The sequence below is a fragment of the Vanrija albida genome, assembly GCF_041260175.1.
Source record: "Vanrija albida strain AlHP1 chromosome Unknown contig_7, whole genome shotgun sequence".
Taxonomy (NCBI): domain Eukaryota; kingdom Fungi; phylum Basidiomycota; class Tremellomycetes; order Trichosporonales; family Trichosporonaceae; genus Vanrija; species Vanrija albida.
Window position 1 is genome coordinate 1,434,148 of NW_027191426.1, and position 17,529 is coordinate 1,451,676.

General features: G+C 64.8%; 5 protein-coding genes across 5 annotated transcripts; 3 read left to right on the forward strand and 2 right to left on the reverse strand.

Annotated features, from left to right (window-relative positions):
* Nucleotides 1–3,453: 3,453 nt before the first annotated feature.
* Nucleotides 3,454–6,073, forward strand: Q8F55_009017 (uncharacterized protein; the record flags this gene model as incomplete). Its single annotated transcript, XM_069357393.1, has 4 exons — nucleotides 3,454–4,622; nucleotides 4,663–5,270; nucleotides 5,335–5,790; nucleotides 5,847–6,073. 4 exons carry the CDS (start codon nucleotides 3,454–3,456, stop codon nucleotides 6,071–6,073), a joined length of 2,460 nt encoding a protein of 819 aa, XP_069205330.1.
* A 432-nt stretch (nucleotides 6,074–6,505) lies between these two features.
* Q8F55_009018 (uncharacterized protein) lies at nucleotides 6,506–7,702 on the forward strand (the record flags this gene model as incomplete). Its single annotated transcript, XM_069357394.1, has 3 exons — nucleotides 6,506–6,769; nucleotides 6,804–6,914; nucleotides 6,953–7,702. The coding sequence occupies 3 exons, from the start codon at nucleotides 6,506–6,508 to the stop codon at nucleotides 7,700–7,702; spliced, it is 1,125 nt and encodes a 374-aa protein (XP_069205331.1).
* Nucleotides 7,703–8,444: 742 nt separating this feature from the next.
* On the reverse strand, nucleotides 8,445–11,776 carry NEW1 ([NU+] prion formation protein 1; the record flags this gene model as incomplete). The annotated part of the gene is made up of 2 exons (XM_069357395.1): nucleotides 8,445–10,718; nucleotides 10,766–11,776. 2 exons carry the CDS (start codon nucleotides 11,774–11,776, stop codon nucleotides 8,445–8,447), a joined length of 3,285 nt encoding a protein of 1,094 aa, XP_069205332.1.
* Nucleotides 11,777–12,588: 812 nt separating this feature from the next.
* On the reverse strand, nucleotides 12,589–13,799 carry PHB1 (Prohibitin-1, subunit of the prohibitin complex (Phb1p-Phb2p); the record flags this gene model as incomplete). Its single annotated transcript, XM_069357396.1, has 9 exons — nucleotides 12,589–12,683; nucleotides 12,721–12,941; nucleotides 12,989–12,999; nucleotides 13,053–13,224; nucleotides 13,270–13,357; nucleotides 13,406–13,433; nucleotides 13,479–13,556; nucleotides 13,608–13,711; nucleotides 13,766–13,799. The coding sequence occupies 9 exons, from the start codon at nucleotides 13,797–13,799 to the stop codon at nucleotides 12,589–12,591; spliced, it is 831 nt and encodes a 276-aa protein (XP_069205333.1).
* A 305-nt stretch (nucleotides 13,800–14,104) lies between these two features.
* Nucleotides 14,105–17,493, forward strand: Q8F55_009021 (uncharacterized protein; the record flags this gene model as incomplete). The annotated part of the gene is made up of 6 exons (XM_069357397.1): nucleotides 14,105–14,447; nucleotides 14,480–15,120; nucleotides 15,153–15,712; nucleotides 15,749–15,961; nucleotides 15,999–16,804; nucleotides 16,838–17,493. The coding sequence occupies 6 exons, from the start codon at nucleotides 14,105–14,107 to the stop codon at nucleotides 17,491–17,493; spliced, it is 3,219 nt and encodes a 1,072-aa protein (XP_069205334.1).
* Between the last annotated feature and the right edge of the window lie 36 nt (nucleotides 17,494–17,529).

Genomic DNA, 17,529 nt, shown 5'->3' on the forward strand with positions numbered 1-17,529 from the left:
TACTATGCTCCCTGAGCCAGGCGGTAGGCGTGGGCCCGCGTGCCAAGGAGCCCAGCCAGCAAACCCAGCCCAGCCCAGACCCGCTGGTGCCAGCCTACGCAGACACCCCACCAGCGGAGCCTCTAGCCTCCGTCGGGGCGACTCTGGAGTGGCCAGTGCACAACAACAATGAACGGGTTGCGGCATGCCCCCATGCCGTTGGGCGCTAGCTTCGGCGCCAGGCGCCCCGGGCTCGCGGAATGGGGTACGCTCCGGCGACCGGCGCCTGCTTGCCGCCGCCGCGCGCGAACTCGTACGCGGCCGGGGTGCCGGTGGCATCAGCCAACTGGATCGCGACGACGTGTCAGACGACCTCGTCGCCTCGTCGAGTGGTGGAATGCCGAAACGGAAAACGCACTAAAAAAAATACCAGTTTCCGGGAGCTTCGGTCCGGCAGCCCACGCCGACGCCGCCAGTCCACGCCACAACGCCACACCGCCTCGTCGGCACGCTCGGCGGCACGCGGCACGCCTGCCAAGGGCTCGGCTGGCTGGGCATGGGGGGGCATAGGGGGGGCCAAGCTGCCCTTCGGCGACGACGTCGAACACTGCTGCGGCGGCGTCGGGATCCGCGCGGCGGGCGGGCAGTGTACGCCTCCTCGAGCACGCCACCCGAACACGGTGGGCCAGAGTAGTAACCGCGGGCGCTGGCTCGGCGAGCACGCGCAGCTGTGGCGCACTGGCGGCGTCACGCCGCCTGCCGTTGCTGACTATGCATTCGCGCGCTTGCTGCGCGCGTCGGTCGCGCGCGATCAATCGATCAATCGGTCGCGCGGTCCGTGGCAGGTACGGCCGTACGCGATCATGCCATGCCAGCTAGTTACGCCAGTGTCGAGATCCGCCCGACCACCACGCCAACTCGCACCAGTGCGAGACAGCTGCGCGCGCGTCGTACATCGCGTTGCACACATGTCCACCGTGACGGCATGTGTAGCGCCCGGGAAAGACGTACTCGGGGAGGTGCTAGCTGCCCGCGTGTGTGGGAAGTGTGCATGCTTGGGTGCATGACGCACTCGTCACGATCCCGCGATCCGCCATCGGGGCCAGGCAGGGGGGAGTTGCAATGTGGGCCGATGCCACGTCGTGGGAACGCGGCGTGCGTGGGGAGGAAATTGTTATTGACTTTTGTTAGCTGCGAGTCGTGTGCGCGACACGGAATGTAACAATGGCCCCCGGTGACGTGTGGCGGAGAGGCGCGCTAGTCCGGCTGGGCAGGCTGGGCCGACCACGTGGAATTGCTCCCGCCTCAGGCAGGTGGATCACTCATGGGTCCACGCGGGAGCGCGGAGCACTTGCCGCCGGAAAGTCGTACCCGACTGCTGCATCAATCGGATCGGTCGGCTACGACGTCCAACCACGCTGGCCAGCTCGACCGCAGTCGAGGCACACGACGACCTCTATCAGATCCGTGGTCGCGATCAGCACCCACGCACGCCTTTCTGCCCGCCCGCTCGCCCGCGACACACGCACTCTGCACCGCGCACTACTGCTCGCTACCGGCGCGCCCGCCCACCGGGGTCACCGGCCCCGCGGGCAGCTCGGCATCTCGGCGGGCGGGCGCCTGGCGGCGGTGCATGCCGAGCCTGGCACGGGGCGGCGCGGCGGCCTTCGGCCACGCTCGGCACGCTCCGGCACCCGCAGCAACGGGGCCGACGGTCGCCGCGGTGGAGGTGGAGGCGAGGTGGTGGGGGTGTCGGGGGTGTCGGGGGTGACGGGGGAGGAGCGACTTGTTCCCCCGCGCGAGGTGCTTGGCCACTCGAGCCCGCTTGCTGGCGACGCTGGGCACTGGGCGAGGCCAGCTAGCTCAGCGCAGCGTCGCTGGAGTCTGTCGTTGGCTGGGGCAGTTGGTTTGCACACTACGTACTTGCGCAGCTGTCCGCCTGCACCTCCATGGCTGCATCGACGACGACGTGCCGCCTCGCTGCAGCGTGTGCTCGCAGCGCGCACTGCACTGTACGCTGGGCACGTCAGACCGCACTGTATGCTGGGCGCGTAGCTCGACGCGCCGCACTGTGCAGGCGCCGCAGTGCACGCCACACTGTCACTGCTGCAGCGTGCGCAGCGCAGACGCGCCCGCTGCGCGTCTGTCCTTTGCACATCAGTGTGCGCAACGGTGCGCCACTGCACAGTTATTAATACCTGCCACCAGGCCACTTTTAGGCCGCTGTGCTTATTGCGGTCGGAGGTCGGCGCCACAGTCTCCCCATTGAGCTGCTGCATCCAATGCATGGATTGACGCGACGCGCGCGCACAGCAGCCCGCGGAACGGTCTGCGCACCTGCGGGCCATGCTCTACCGCGTGCCGCGTGCTGCTGCTGCTGCGGTGTGGCGTGCGCGCCGTGCACTGCAACTGCCCATGCAAAGGACTGGCGTTTCAAACTGACTGCGAGCTGAGCTGGTGCCACATGCATTGACTGGTTGGCCAGCCTGGCTCGACTTGCACCCAGGCTGTGTGATCTGCATGCAATGTCACCAAGCTGCCAGGTGCCAAGGGATGCTGCCAGTGCCAAGGTCGTGTGATGCGAGGTTTGCTGGGAACTAAAACCCCCGCCCTGAACGTCATCACCTCGTCTGACTCTGTGTTGCTCCACTCGCTGCTTCTGCTCTTCTGGCTGCGCTGCGAACGAACTGCGCATTTAAACTCGCCCCCTTGCGACGACCCCGCGACTCGCCTCGCTCGCACAAGGCCGCAACACCAATAATAGGGCAAAAATGACTGCGCAGACTCCAGAGGCACAAGGATGATGCGCCGTTGCTGATGCTGGCTGGCTGCAGCTGCTGCGTGCGCCGCCTCGCTCCCCGGCCCAGCCCCCCGCCCCCCGCCCACCCGCACCCACTGACAGCTACTCAACCTGCTTGCTCCTCCGGGGGAGTGTGAGAGACTTTTAATATGCGCGACGTTGTTGCTGCGGACGCCAAGGCTCCAAATAGGACACGCACCGCAGCATCATTCAGGTCGTGTGACAACAAGCCAAGGGGCCAACAGACCGACCGACTCCACAACGACGACACGGCACCTCTCACCACTTGCCTGGTGCATACAAGGGCCTACTCAAACGCCAAGAACAATGCTGAAACTGCGACACCCATAGCCGTGTACCTCATTGCAAGCTGCGAGTGCGCGAGCCACCGCCTGCGCGCACACGACGCACGCCGACTTGTCGACTGCGGCCACCTGACAACACTGCGAGGTGCTACGCAGCGCCAACATCGTTCCCGACTACCAACGCCCTCTCTCAACCCTTACTTGTTGCTGCGCTCGATGCCTCGGTCAGCACTTAACTACATTGCCTAGCCAGTCGCCGACTTGGCGCTCGACTCGCCATCCTCTAGTCCTCCCATTGCCCCTCGACCTCGACCTCTTCTTCAGCCCCACAAGAGCTAGCTCGACTGCTCTTCTTCCCCACACTCCGTCATGAAGTGGCCCACCGTATTACCTCGCGACACGACAGCAGGATACACCCCCGTGCGCCAGACGAGCACAGATAACAGCCTGCTCCAGGCGATGGCAGAGCACTCGGCCTCGCAAGCACCACGGAGTAGCAAGTACGCAGCACGATACGCGACCGACCCGTCCGACGACGACAGCTCGGGCAGTAGCGGCTCCGACATGGACCTCGAGGCAGGACGACCGCTGTTCAAGTTCGTGGCCGGGCCCGCAGCAGCCGCGAACCAACGCCGAATGCGTCCCTTCCTCAGCAGGCGGACAGCACGCACAGTGGCGCTGTGTATCCTCGCCCTGGTATCAGTCCTTATCACGTATCATTTCATCCTTCCTGAAGACTTTGCCACGCGCATCTACCGCATCGAACCCGAGGAGGATCCACCCAAGTGGAACGTCAACGATGACTACCCCGAGGGCTACAACTCGAGCGACTTGGCGGGCCCGGAGTCTGAAGCCTATGCTATCGCCAGCGACCAGACCCATCTTCTCGTGCCCGTGAGGCCATTAACTACGCCATCACCTCGCTTGCTTCTGCCGATGGAATCGCGTCCGCCTCTCGACCTCCTCACCCACTTTTACGTCACCGGTCAATTACCAGTCGCCGTGCGTTCCCACACCCAGCCTCCCATCGACCTCGTCTACATGTTTGTCAACGCCACATCGCAGTGGTTTGAGACCGCCAAGGACGCCAAGGTCAACGAGGAGGATATCCAGTCGCTCAAGGGCAAGTTCCGCCACTGGAGAGACAATGGCGAGCTTCGTGGCGCCGTGCGGTCCGGCGCCATGTCGCTCGGCAAGCATGCCGGCGCCGTGCACCTCGTGTCAGCGGCGTTCGACGTGCCCGAGGGCGCCGAGCTGCCGCCCGAGGCCCAGGCGCTGGTCGAGGACGGCACGGTTCCGAACGGTACGCGCTGGCGCATGGGCCAGGTGCCGGCGTGGCTCAACGTCGATAACAAGGCCAACCTCCGCACGCACTTCCACCCCGATCTCTTCCGCCTCGCCCGGGACAACGACGGCAAGCTGCCGCCTGGTTTGGACGAGCTGGACGAGGAGGACTGGCAACGCAAGGCGCTTCCGACGTTCAACAGCTTTGCGATTGAGGCTGGCGTCGGGATGATCGAGGGACTGAGCGACACCTTGTGAGTGCCGCAAACGCTGCTGACTGGCGCTAACCCACAGCATCATGTCCAACGACGACATGTTCAACCTCCAGATCATGTCCCCCACCGACTACCACCACCCGGTGCTGGGCGCCGTGCACCGTCTCGCCCCCGGCCTGACGGTCGAGCCCAAGATTGACCCAAAGCTCTTGGACAACTCGGGCGAGTGGGGTGGCCTGCAGCACGCCGCGTACCTCATCGCCCAGCGGTTCACGGGCCGCAAGCGCATGTACGAGCACCATGTGCCCAAGGCCATGTCGCGGAGCCTGACGCACGAGGCGACTGTCATGTTCGCCGAGACGTTTGCCAAGTCGACAACCCGCTCGTTCCGCGAGAGCAGGCGCGGCGTCGGAGACATTGAAATGACATGGCTCGTGACCCAGCTCCAGATTGAGCGCTGGCGCGAGGCGCTGCTGTGGAGCTTCATCGTCGCGCGCGTCGGCGGCCCCAGCGGCAAGTGGGGCGACGGCGCGCGCGACGAGCTGCGCCGCGTCTTCGGCCTCGAGGAGGGCAACGAGGGCGACGTCGTTGTCGTCGAGACGGACCGGCGTGAGACAATTGTCGATGTGCCCAATCTCGATCGCCACGGCGGCTGGGACGACCCAAAGAACAGCTTCTACAGATGGTGTGAGTCCAGGCACGGGTCACACGACCCGACGACTCGCACGACCACGGTCACTCACACGAGCAGCTTCATTTGACGGCCACTTGCCACCCGACCCCGAGGTGGTCAAGGAGCGCAAGTGCTACTTCTCCATCATGCAGTGCCTGCCACGCAACTTCTTCCAGCACTCGACCGAGTTTGACGCCGACGAGCTGTTTACAGCGTTTGCGTTTGAGAAGCCGTCGTGTGGCGACTGCCTGATCAACGCGCTCGTCACCGCCTCGGGCATACGTGGCTTGTCGGCGTTCCTTCCTGCCGAGGACGCAGTCTACTACCCTGCCAAGGAGGCGCCGGCGGGCATGTGGCAACGGTCCGAGCCGATGCTTCCCCTCACGCCGACGTGGCGCGGTGCAAACTTCTCCATGGAGGCGAATGTGCGCCGGGGCCAAGACGTGTGGGAGGGCGCGCCGGAGCGTCCAGACGGCGGCGTGAGCCTGCGCAACTTTAGCGTCAAGCTGCTGTCGCGCTATGCCTATGTGTTTGGTGAGTACGGGGACGAGACCAGGCACTTGACACGGACATGCGCGCTGACGGGGCAGGCACCGCGAACGTCAAGTTTGCCATGGTGACGAGCGTGCTGGGGCTGCACAAGACGCTCAAGGAGGTGGACGCGGACGAGAAGATCTCGATGCTGTGCATCAACGACGATCAGCCGGATCACGCGCGCGAGGGCATGCGCCTGAGCCTGGGCCACTGGATGGAGGCCGAGTTTGGGGGGGACAATGGGTTTGTGCGGTGGGAGCGGCCGGGATGGCCGTGGGTGTAGGGGCGCGGGGGGCGGTAGAGCCGAGCGTATCGCGGACTCGAGCGTAGAGCGGACTCGAGTGTAGAGGACTCAGGCGTAGAGCAGCCTCTCGCATCATTGTACCACTGCCATGTCCATGTATCATTTGCATGTGTTGGGTTGGTTTGCCACATGGTGCGCGGCGCCACAAAGGATGGCCGCACGCGGCGGGCACGAGGCAGCGGCGCCAGCAGGCACCCGACGCCATTGTGGCGGATCAGGTGGAGATTAAGTTGGGCGCGTTGTATTGTTCGGCAGCGAGGAGGCGAGGCGAGGCCGCAGGCTCGGCGAGCAAAGGAGGGCTGCGCTCGAGGATGTCGATGCGCTCGATGGGGACAAAGGACGTGGTGGGTGCAGCCCATTGTATAACGCTGCGGCCTTGCTACTCCGTCAACGTTGCCACCCACCACCCCGATGCCCCCAGCCCCGTCCCCGCCCCCGCCGCACCTCGCCGTCGAGGCCGCACCCGCGCCGAGCATGAGTGCCAAGGCGCCGTGGTGCGTCGGCTCGTGCTTCGCGCACGCGAACACGACCGGCTGCCCCGGCTTCAGCAGCCTGCGCTGCCTGTGCGAGAGCGACACCTTCCTCTCCAGCGTGCAGGGGTGCTGGCTCGCCGTGTGCACGGGGGATGCGTACGCGTTCGCGCAGGCCTACGCCGAGGCGCAGTGCGCCGGGGTTGTGAGTACCCCACCCTAGCCCTCGCTCACACAAGGCCGGGACCCGCCTCGTCACGCACACGGTGGCCGGGCAGCCGGCGGTCGCGACCAACAGCTACCTCCCGCCCGTGGTGCTCAGCCGCGCCGTGTGGAACATCCAGGCGATTGTAAGCCCTCGGGGGGGCCGGCGCTGACGAGCGTGCAGATGTCGTCGATCTGCAGCGTGCTCCTCCTCGCGGCGCTGGCACTCGGCTTCCTCTCGTGCCGCAACCAGGCGAGGCGGGCCGCCCAGCAGGCAGCCACGAGCGCGTGGAGCGGGATCGGGAGCGCGCTCGGCGGCAGCCGGCACGCTACGGTGGGCAGCATGTCGCGCCCCGCGGCGGCGCACTTTTCCCACTCGCGCGCGCGCAGCCGCGGCGCCGACGAGAGCTTTGTCGGCATGGAGAGCTTCTTCCTGCCTAGCCGCGTATCCGGGCCGCTCCCGGCGCCGGTGGCCGCCAAGAAGAAGTTTACGAACCGCATCACCGAGGAGGAGTGGGAGATGGGGGATGTGGGGGAGGGGCCGAGCAGCGAGGGCGGGCATCGCGCGCGTCAGCTGACGTGGGACGACGGCAGCGACGACAGCGAGGCAGAGCCGCCCCTCTCAGCCAGCAGCAGGTTTACTAACCGCCTCTCTGCGCGCACGCAGGCGGCGGCCGACCGCCTCTCGCTCTCCACCGCGCCCAGCGACGCAAGCCACGAGGTGTTCATCGCGACGCGCGTGCACCTCTCCTCCCCGCGCCCGGGGCACTCCCCGCCCCCGAGCGCGGCGAGCACGGGCTTCGAGGCGCAGCAGCAGCTCACGCTGTGGGACAATGACAGCGCGCTCGAGAGCGACTTTGCGGCGGGGAACGCGTTCCTTGCTGAGCGGGGCGCGGGGAGGGACAAGGGCAAGGGGCGGGCGACGTGGGACTAGGCGGCGTGCGTATAATTTGAATGCATTGGGATGTGGCAAGCGGCGCTGGAGATGGGCGTGGTGGGGGCTTGGGGCGCGTCTGCCAGGCTGTCCTCGAGTTGAACGACGCAGCCTCCGGCAGCGGCTGGGGTGGCGTTTGAGAGGTCCAAAGTCGTCTTCGGAGGGCGTTCATCGCAGAGAGCAGGGCATGCACGTCGCGCAGAGCAGGACTGCGGGAGGACGCACCCCCCGTCTCCGTCCTCGTCTGATCGGATATGTACCGGTCGATGCGAGTCGGGTCCTCGCCGCCCTGTTCGTTCTGGCCAAGCGATTTCTACACATCGAGAGTGTGCACAGCGTTCTTCCGGTCAGGGGGGGTGCATGGCCGCTTGCGGAGCGCTCGCGGCATTGACAGACGCTAGACTGCCACACTGATCCGCCACACATCGTTCTCCACGCACTCGTCTATGCCACGACAACGATGCAGAAGAACGACGGTGGCAGGCATACTATGCTCTCTGGTTGTTTCGTTCGTATCGTGTCGCTCACGGCCACTACCTATGTGGAGTGGAACAGCACCACGGCTAGTTGTCCTCTCAACATCGAACCCACTCAGCTACACCCGCCTCGCCCCCCTCTGGGCCTCTGCGCCCCTCCCTCGCGTGCGCCTCGCTTCGCTCGGCGCTGCGCGCTAGCAATTAATATGCATTAGTCCCAATGCAGTCTACAAGATCTACTCGTGTACAAGTCCACGCATCTATATCTATTCCTCCTCGGTGTCGGGCTCGCGCTCGCCGCCGTACGTAAGCCAGTTGAGCTTGCGGATCCTGCGGCGCTCCTCCTGCGCCTTCAGGTCGTTACGCGTAGGCTTCTTCTTCTTCTTGGGCTTGAGCGCGAGCTTGGCCAGCTTGGCAATGTCCTCGGCCTCGTCGGCAGAGTTGACGGCCGACGTGACAGTCGAGTTGACAGTCGAGGGAGCGGCCGAAGTGAGCGCGCTGTTGACGCCAGAGGCAAGGGCCGAGATGGGCGTGGCAGCGCCAGTGCGGGGAGTGCCGCGCGTAGACGTCGTGCGCGAGCCGGGGCGCGACGGGTCGTCGAACAGGTCGTCGTCGACGACACGCTTGCCAATCGACGTGAGCTCACCGGCATCAACGTTCCAGATCTCGGGGCACAGAGCGTTGACAAACTCGTGCGAGTGCGAGATGATGACAACGGCACCCCCCCACTCCTTGATGGCGACCGAAAGACCACCGAGGGCCTCACGGTCCAAGAAGTTGGTCGGCTCGTCGAGGAAGAGACACTGGGGACGGTTGAACATCGAGGCGGCAATAACCACCTTGACCTTCTGACCACCCGAGAGACCAGACATCTCGTTGTACTGGGCAATGTCGCCGTCGAGACCAACGGCCTCGAGCACCTCACGCACGGCCTTGGCCGACGTGTCGCGCATACCGGCACCCTCGCGCGACGACTCCATGTCGTCAAACTGGCCGACGAGCTTCTGGAAGCCCTTCTCGATAAGAACATCGCGGGGAATCCAGGCGTTGAACTTGTGGTCAAAGCCCTTGAACTTGACCTCGTACTGGAACGACTTCTTGAGCTTCTGGCGACCGAGAATGTAGTCGATCTTGCGCAGCTCGCCGTTCTTGCCAGCAATGGGCTTGTCCATCATGGCCAGGTCCTCCTCGGTGAAGACGCGGGTAGCCTTCTCCATCATCTCACGGTCGTGGCCGTCCTGGTAACGCCACTGGATGTACTGCACGGCAGTCTTCTCGAGATGCAGGTTGATGTGGTGGAAGGCGTGCTGGGCAACGTAGCCGACACGGAGAGCAGGGTGCTTGTACACGGTGCCGTCCTGAGGAACAGTCTCGCCAGTGAGGAGCTTGATGAGGGTCGACTTGCCCGCACCGTTGGGGCCGAGGATACCGACACGCGACGAGAGCGAGAGCGAGCACGACACGTTCTTGAGCGACGGCTTGGACGCGCCAGGGTAGGTGAACGTGCAGTTGACAAGCTTCATGATGGAGCGAGTGTTGGAGCGCACACCGACGAGCGAGCCGGGCGGGGGGAAGGTGAACTTGATCGAGGTCGCGGCAAGAGTGTAGTACGACTTGGCAGCGGGGACACGCTCGACAAACTTGGACAGGTTGCCGGGGTAGTAGACAAGCTTCTTCTCCTCGTAGTGGATAATGTCGGTCGTGACATTGTCAAGGAAACCAGAGTCGTGCGAGACGATCAGGCAGGTAACGTCGAGGTTGACGAGGTAGTCCTCGAGCCAGGCGACAGTCTGAACGTCCAAGTGGTTGGTAGGCTCATCGAGGAGGAGAAGGTCGGCACCGATAAGCATGGCACGAGCAAGCTCGAGCTTCATCTTCCAACCACCCGAAAGCGAAGCGACGGGGTCACGCTGCTTCTCCTCAGAGAAGCCAACCGAGAGGAGCATCTTGGCAACCTCCTCGCGGGGGCGGCTCTTGAGCTTGGGGTCCGAGTGGAGGAACTCGACAATCGCAGCCGAGGTGTCCTCGCCCTGGAGAGCGTGCTCCACCATGAGGCAGCGGAGCTCATCCTGCGAAGGGAAGCCCTCGACCTTGCCGTCACGGATAGCCTTCATCAGAGTCGACTTGCCGGCACCGTTGGCAGCGCAGATACCGTAGCGGCGTCCGCGGCGGAGCTTGAGGCTGGTGTGGTTGAGGAGGAGCAGGCCACCGTAGGCGAGCGAGAACTGAATGTCACAGAGAAGGGGTCCACCTTCGCCGTCGTCCTCCTCGTTCGAGGCGTACTTGGCGCGGTCGGCCGCAAGGAACGCCTGACGAATGTCAGACGCCGCCTTGGCGCCCTCGTCGGCACCGAGCAGAAGCTTGAAGAAGGAAGCAACAGCCTTGCCCTCCCAGATCGAAGCGTCGAAGCGACGGCTGTCGACGAGGTCGGCAATAACGTTGGCCTGGTGCTCGATGGCGTGGGCGATAACAGGGTTGGAGGGAAGCGACACCGAAAGAGGCACCGAGGGGAACTCGGGGAGGCCGGGGACGTCGACGTGCTTGGCAATAACGTGGAGCGCGTCCGTGACACCGAGGATAATGTCACGGGGGGAAGGGGGGTGGCAGTGGCCGAGGCACCGGCACCGATAAGGATGTCGAGGGCAGTCTGGGCAAACGCACGGATCTCGGGGAAGGCGGCACCAGTGGCGATCTGCTCGACACCAGTGACGAGGGTACCGAGGTAGCGGGCGGCGACGGTAGGGTCACGGACAAGCTTGACGAGGTTTCCGATAACAATGCAGGTCATGCGCTGCGTGTCGGTCGAACGCTCCTTGAGGGCACGGGTGAGGAGGGGCACGAGAACCGCAAGGGTGGGGCCAGTGACCTCGGCAACAAAGGTCGTCGACGACAGGCCCTTGATGGTGCCGGGCACAGCCTGAGGCGAAGCCATGGCGTCGACAAGCGCCTTGACGTGCTTGAGGACGTCGGGGTTGGGGAGCGTGCTGCAGAGGGTAGTGGCACACTTGATGGCAGCAGCCGAGACCTCGGCCTTGGTGTCGTGCATGGCCATCTCGACGACGGGAATGGCGTGGCCGAGCTCAGCGCCGATAAACTCCTGAGCGCCGGGCTTGACAAGCTCCTCGATGGCCTTGAGAGCCGAGACCTTGGAGCGCCATCCCTTGGCCTCGTCGAGGCTGCGGATAAGCACATCGAGGACGGGGCGGGTAGCCTCGGGAGGTGACGCCTTGATGAGCGCCTTGAGGGCCGAGGTCACGGCCGAGCGGACAGACTGGCCCTTGTCCATGGAGAGGCCGAGAAGCGCGGGGATGAGGGGCACAAAGACACCCTCGATACCGGCACCGAGCGAGCGGCAGATGCGCTCGACGAGCACGGGTGCCGACTCGCGCTCAAAGCCAGACTTTGATCCAGCCCAGACGAGGACAACATCGACGACCTTGCCCTGCTCGATAGCGTCGAGGGTGCGGGGCGCCTTCTTCAGCTGCAGCGCAATGGCGTCTGCCTGTGCCTTGGCCTCGACATTGGAAGGGGCTGCGGCAAGCTTGACAAATTCGTCAACGAGGGGGGAGAACGGGAGAGGGGTTGCCGCTGCGGGCATGGCGACGGGCATCGAACGTGGTTGGGTCAAGGGGGGGAGGGAAGATTTGCCGCTGGTGGTGATAAGAAATTTACAGTGCGTTTAGAGTACAATTTGTGTGTGTTGGGCGTGCAAGAGTGGTGAGTGGTGAGCGTGGGGGATGAATCCCTCTTGCGCCTTTTTGTGAGAGTGTGATGGGGGGGAGGAGGAGACGAGGGAGAATGAGTGGGGAGGGATGAGGGAGAAAGAAAAGCTGAGACGGTAACAATGGGGGTTTGTACGGCCCGACAGGCGCACCGCACCACAGCGCAACGCGGCCAGCCCTCCAGCCCTCCAGCCAGCCAGCCAGCCAGCGTGACGACGACGCAAAGCGCGCAAAGATACCGCTCACCCACCGCACCGCGCCGCACATTCACACTGCCCGAGAATCAAAAACCTGAATCCGCAAAATCTCACGAACGCGTCGATCTGATCACGTGACTAAAGTGACGGGATCGGACAAACTGGCCATGTCCGTAAAGACCGTGGATGTCAGAGACGATGCAAGCCTGATTGATCATGTCGTGGTGGTGAGCAAGCTTGGAGAGGAACGCCAACAAGAGCAATCATGACAAGGCAGAGCACAAGTTGGGCCACACAGCCACCTGCCCAGCAACGACAATCATCAGACTGTCGCGCCCCCCACACACAGTGGCGATCCAATCTCGGACACAGCCCGTGCTCCAAGTGGCCCAGCCACACAGCCACACACTCCAGAATGGAGATGTTTTCATACATATGCTGTTGTTGCTGCTGCTGCCTACCTCGCGCCTCGTTGCTCCAGTGGCAGTTTTTTAGGCCGAAGAGTTCTGGCCGGGAACCTGCAGGAGGAGGTTGCCGCTGGAAGAGGGCACGTACGAGACGTTGCGCGACTGGGACAGTGTGCCGGCTGGACAAGGTCAGAAGGCACATACGGACGCACTCACCAATCTCGCGGGCAGTCTCAATCTTGCGGAACTGGACGAACGCGTCACCGGCCTTGGCGAGCGCAGCCGAGATGGTGGCAGCGGCCTCGGCCTCACCCTCAGCGCGGATAACGGCAGCCTGGCGCTCCTGCTCGGCCTTCTCGACGACGAACTTCGCACGCTCGGCATCCTGCTGGGCAATCTGCTTCTGCTCAACGGCGGTGGTGAACTCCTTGCCGAAGCTGCTGGGTCAGTAGGTCTCGCGAGAAGGAAGAAGCCGTGGACGCACGTCATGTGGGTCTGCGAGTGTCAGCTTTTGTTGGCACCATGACGCCCTCCTCCGCACTACTCACAATCGAAACGTCCTCGAGCTGGATGTGGAACTCCTTGGCACGGGTCAAGAGGTCGTCACGGATGCGTGCCGAGACGATTTCACGGTTGGTGATGAGCTCCGAGGCGTCGAACTGGGCGACGGTAGCCTTGAGCACTTCGTTTCCAATCGAAGGAAGGACACGCTCATCGTAGCTGCAGGGGTTAGCTGGGTGGTGAATGAGGATCTCGAACACCCACTCAAGACCCAGGTTCTGGTAAATCTCGGGGAGCGCGTTCAGGTCGGGCCTCGACATGACACGGAGCGTGAGCGAGACCATCTGCATGTCTGGGGGCGTCAGCTGTACTTCCGAAAGGTTCCGCGCAGCAGACACACCCTTCGATCCAGTGGTGGTCGAGATATTCTGGCAATGGTCAGCCAGTGCGCAGAAGGAACCGCAACAACGTACCCTAGGCTTGATGCGGACGTCGTAGAGGATGGCCTTCTGGAGCCAAGGAACAAGGAAGTGGGTTCCCTCACCGGTAGCCTGGGGCGTCAGCTGGACTTCCCATGGATTAGCGCAGCGGACACTACTCACGGTGGGCAGGACACCGCGGAAACGGTCGAACATGACGGCGCGGTAGCCACCGGGGACATCGTACAGAGCCGAGTCGACAACGGCGACGCCGATGGCGAGGGGGACTGGGGCTGTCAGCAAAAGGCGCGCCGGGGGCCACCGAGCTCAGCTCTACTTACCGACGAGTCGGGAGATGTTCTGAGCAAATGCCATTGCTGCGACTTGCTACTGTTTGTCAGAGGGTTGGAGTCGAAGGAAGTGTACCGAACGTCGAGATGACCGGCGGCGGGGCGAGCAGCGAGCGACGGCGGAGCGGCCTGGGTGGGAGAAATCCGGCACAAACGCTGACGTTCGGCGGCTCAAGGCTCAAGGAATTTGATTCCGCTGTATGTAACCACATGGATAACACGTGGACCGCGTGGCTGCTGTCACAAGCGCACAAGCAAAGCAACATTTCGACGCACGACCGACGTCATGCCAGAATCTCTGGTAGTCAGCCACTCTGCATCGCACGCACCATGTCGACCGCCGGAGGCAGCATCAAGACGCTCCTGGCATCGGCCACAGCGCTGCTTGCGCCGCCAGCACCGCTGCCCTCGGCCCCACCGGCGCTGCTGGAGCGACTGCGCGCGTCGTCCGCCGTGCTGAGCTCATGGCGCACACGCCCCGGCTGGACAGAGGACGACGAGCTGGACCAGATCGGCGACGACGACGAGGCGTCCCGCGCGCGCAAGGAGCGGCGCGACGCGCTCGTCCAGCTCGTCGGGCGGCGCTGCCTCGACCTCCTGCTCGCGCTGCAGGCGCAGCTCGGCAAAGAGTTCTGGCCCGCCGAGTTCAAGGACGGCCTCGGGGACAAGGACTGTGCGTGCGCGCCGAGGGCAAGCTGACGCCAGTTCTGCTGGGCACCGCCGATCTTCGCGTTGTCCGCCTCATGCTCTCGCACGCCGTCGCGTCCCTCCTGCTCCCACTGACGCTGGCGTACGTCGTTGGCCTGCCGCGCCGCGCGCCGCTCGACCCGCGGCTCCCCGCTGCCGCCGGCGACCTCCTCAGCCTGCTCGAGTCGCCCGCGCCGCCGGCCGACGGGAGTGGCGCGCGCGTGACCCACTCGACAGCCATCACGCTCGCGCTTGCGCACTCGCACCTCCCGCCGCTGGTTCTTGCGGCCGTGACGCTCGGCTGGACGCCGACCGCGCCGCCGCCGACGCACGCAGCCCTGCGTGCCAAGCTCGTGTCCGCGCTCGCCGGGTTCGCGCCGTCGCAGGCGATGGCAGCGCTCAGCGGTGCTCTGCAGACGATTCAGGAGGGCAAGCGCAAGCCGCCGCGCGGGTGGACGCGCGTGTGGCCCGCGTACGTTGAGGGCGCGATCGGGACGTTGCTCTCAGGCCAAATGCAACGCCCCGGCGGCGTCCGCGCCGTCATGGAGAATGTGTTTGGCGAGGCGGGCAACATGGCTGGGCCTGAGGCCGTTGAGGGGTCAAAGCTTGACCGGATCGCCGGGCTGCTCTCGCGCGTGCCCAAGTCGACGCCGCCGGAGGTGGGTTTGGCCCGAGGGCGAGCTGACGTCAGGTGTACATCCCCAAGCTCCTCACCACGCTGTTCGATTTGATAGCGCCAGAGTCGGCGCAGCACCCGATCGTGTACACGCACGCCGCGTCGTACGTCGTGCACCATCTTTGGCAGACGAGCCCGCTGGCCGTCGAGTGGTTGCGTTCGCGGCTGCACGCCCCGTGGCTGCCTCAGAACCCGCAGCCTGGCGTCGTGGTGCCATCAGCACAGGTGGACGCCGCAGCAAGGTCCATGGCACAGCTGGTGCTCCACGCCCCACCGTCTCCCGACTTTACAGACTTTGTGGTCAGCCCGATTCTGCCGCCACTGTTCGCGCTGCACGCCAAGCTCAGCCCGGCAGTCGGCGCGGGGTCGATCCAGAAGGCGGCGGCGACAGCGCCGGGATTGGTGGGGGATGTCCGCCTCCTGCTCAGCAGCTGGGGCAAGGTCGTACCGAAGGATAAGGGTGTCGCGGGGGTCTGGTCCATCGTCGTCGGTGGACGCGGGTGGCCGCCGTCGGATGACGGCGAGGAGCTGTACTGGAACGTGAAGGGGAGGAGCGCGGAGATTGTCTTCGGGCAGTGAGTTGAGTGTGGTGTTTGCCAACTGACAGCCAGTCCCGAGGCGCCTCAACCGTCCGTCTCGACGTCAATGGACGTGGACGGCGATGACACCGATGCCCTTGACTCGTTCGATCTGTCGCCCGACCCCCCGACGCTGGTGAGCCTGCTCAAGAGCTTTGACCGGCCCGACGTATCCAGCGACGTCTTCCTCAAAGTGCTCGACGAGTGGCGGGTCCGCGCGAACGCCGATGACCAGGATCCTCTCAAGTGGGTGTGAAGTTGGCTCTTGATCTAACCCACACAGGTCGCTCCTTTTCCTGCGCATCACGCTCGCTATGATGGAAACGCTTGGGGAGAAGCTCCTCGCCAACCCCGACCACGTCCTCACCTTCGTCGAGGGCGTGCTAGGCGACGAGGTGCACACGCTTGAGGCAAAGATGACCGAAAGCAAGCCACTGATCCAGGAGGTCGACGCCGACGAACCGCTGCCCGAGCTGACCGCCGAGGGCGTGGAGAAGATGGGTATGGTGGAGACGGCCATCTCGCTGCTCTTGGCGTCGCTCGAAGCCAACGACAAGCTCAACTTCACCACCGCACCCATCCTCCACCCGATCAGCAACCACCTCGAGGCGCTGGCTGGGTCCCAACTCTCGGGTGTGCGCCAGCTGGCGCGGGAAGCGCAGCTCGTGCTTCTTGTGCGCCGCTCGGCGACCCTCACGGCCCAGGACGGCAGCGTGTCCCCCGCAGTCGCGACGTACCGGCGCGCGCTGACACTCGTGTCTGACCCCATCCTGCCTGTCCGCGCGCACGGCCTCGTCCTGCTCCGCGACCTCGTACTCGGCAAAGACTACGACAAAGCGCTGACCCCGTCCATCCTCGACGTGTACATGCAAGCCATCCAGGACAAGGACAGCTACATCTACCTGAACGCGGTCAAGGGCGTAGCTGCCATGGCCGAGACGCTCGGCAAGGAGATCTTCAAGACGCTGGTCAGGCTGTACCGCGAGGCTGGGGACGGGGTGTCGGGGGACGCGCTGGACAAGGCGCTGCGGATCGGCGAGGCGCTGGGCCTCGTCATCCGGCGCGCGGGCAAGGCGTTTGTCGCGAACGGTGAGTGTGTGAGTGGGGCGAGCTGACAGAAAGCTGGGATCGTGGTCCCCGTGCTGCTCTCGACGTTTGCCAACGCCAAGCTCCCGACAATCCTGCGGACGTCGGCGCTGTCGCTGCTGTCGACCTGCGCCGAGGTAGACCACCTCGCGCTGCTGCCGTGGGCCGACGAGCTGGCGAGCGCCGCCGTGGATCTGGTGCAGATCGAAAGCGTGGCCTCGTCGCCATTCGGCCCCGAGCCAGCGGCGCAGCCCCAGCCGACGCGCAAAGTCGTGCTCATCGACGACGACGAGCCGGAGGAAGAGGCGCCAAAGGAGACGGGCCCGCGGATCGTGGACGACGAGCCGACAGCGCAGGACAGCAAGCATCCCGCGCTGCGGCGCGCCGCCGTCGTCTTCCTCGGCCTGCTGGTGGCGTCGCTCATCGAGGCGGCGGGCGAGGGAGGCGAGGAAGCGGGATCCGGCGAGTTCCAGTTCCGTATGCCCAACGCCCCGGTGGCCATCGCGCCGGCGCGCCAGCCCGCGCCGACGCTTGCCGAGCCGGTCCTCGAGCGCGCCGGCACGGTGCTGCGCTACGTCGCGCACACGGACGACGACGAGGTGGTGCGCGGGCAGGCGTCCGAGGTCGTCGCGCTGGTCGACCGGCTGCGCGTCGTACGCCTTGGCGACCGGCTCAGTAACACGCTGCTGTGATGCACTGCGATGCACTGCGGTTAGACTATACATGTG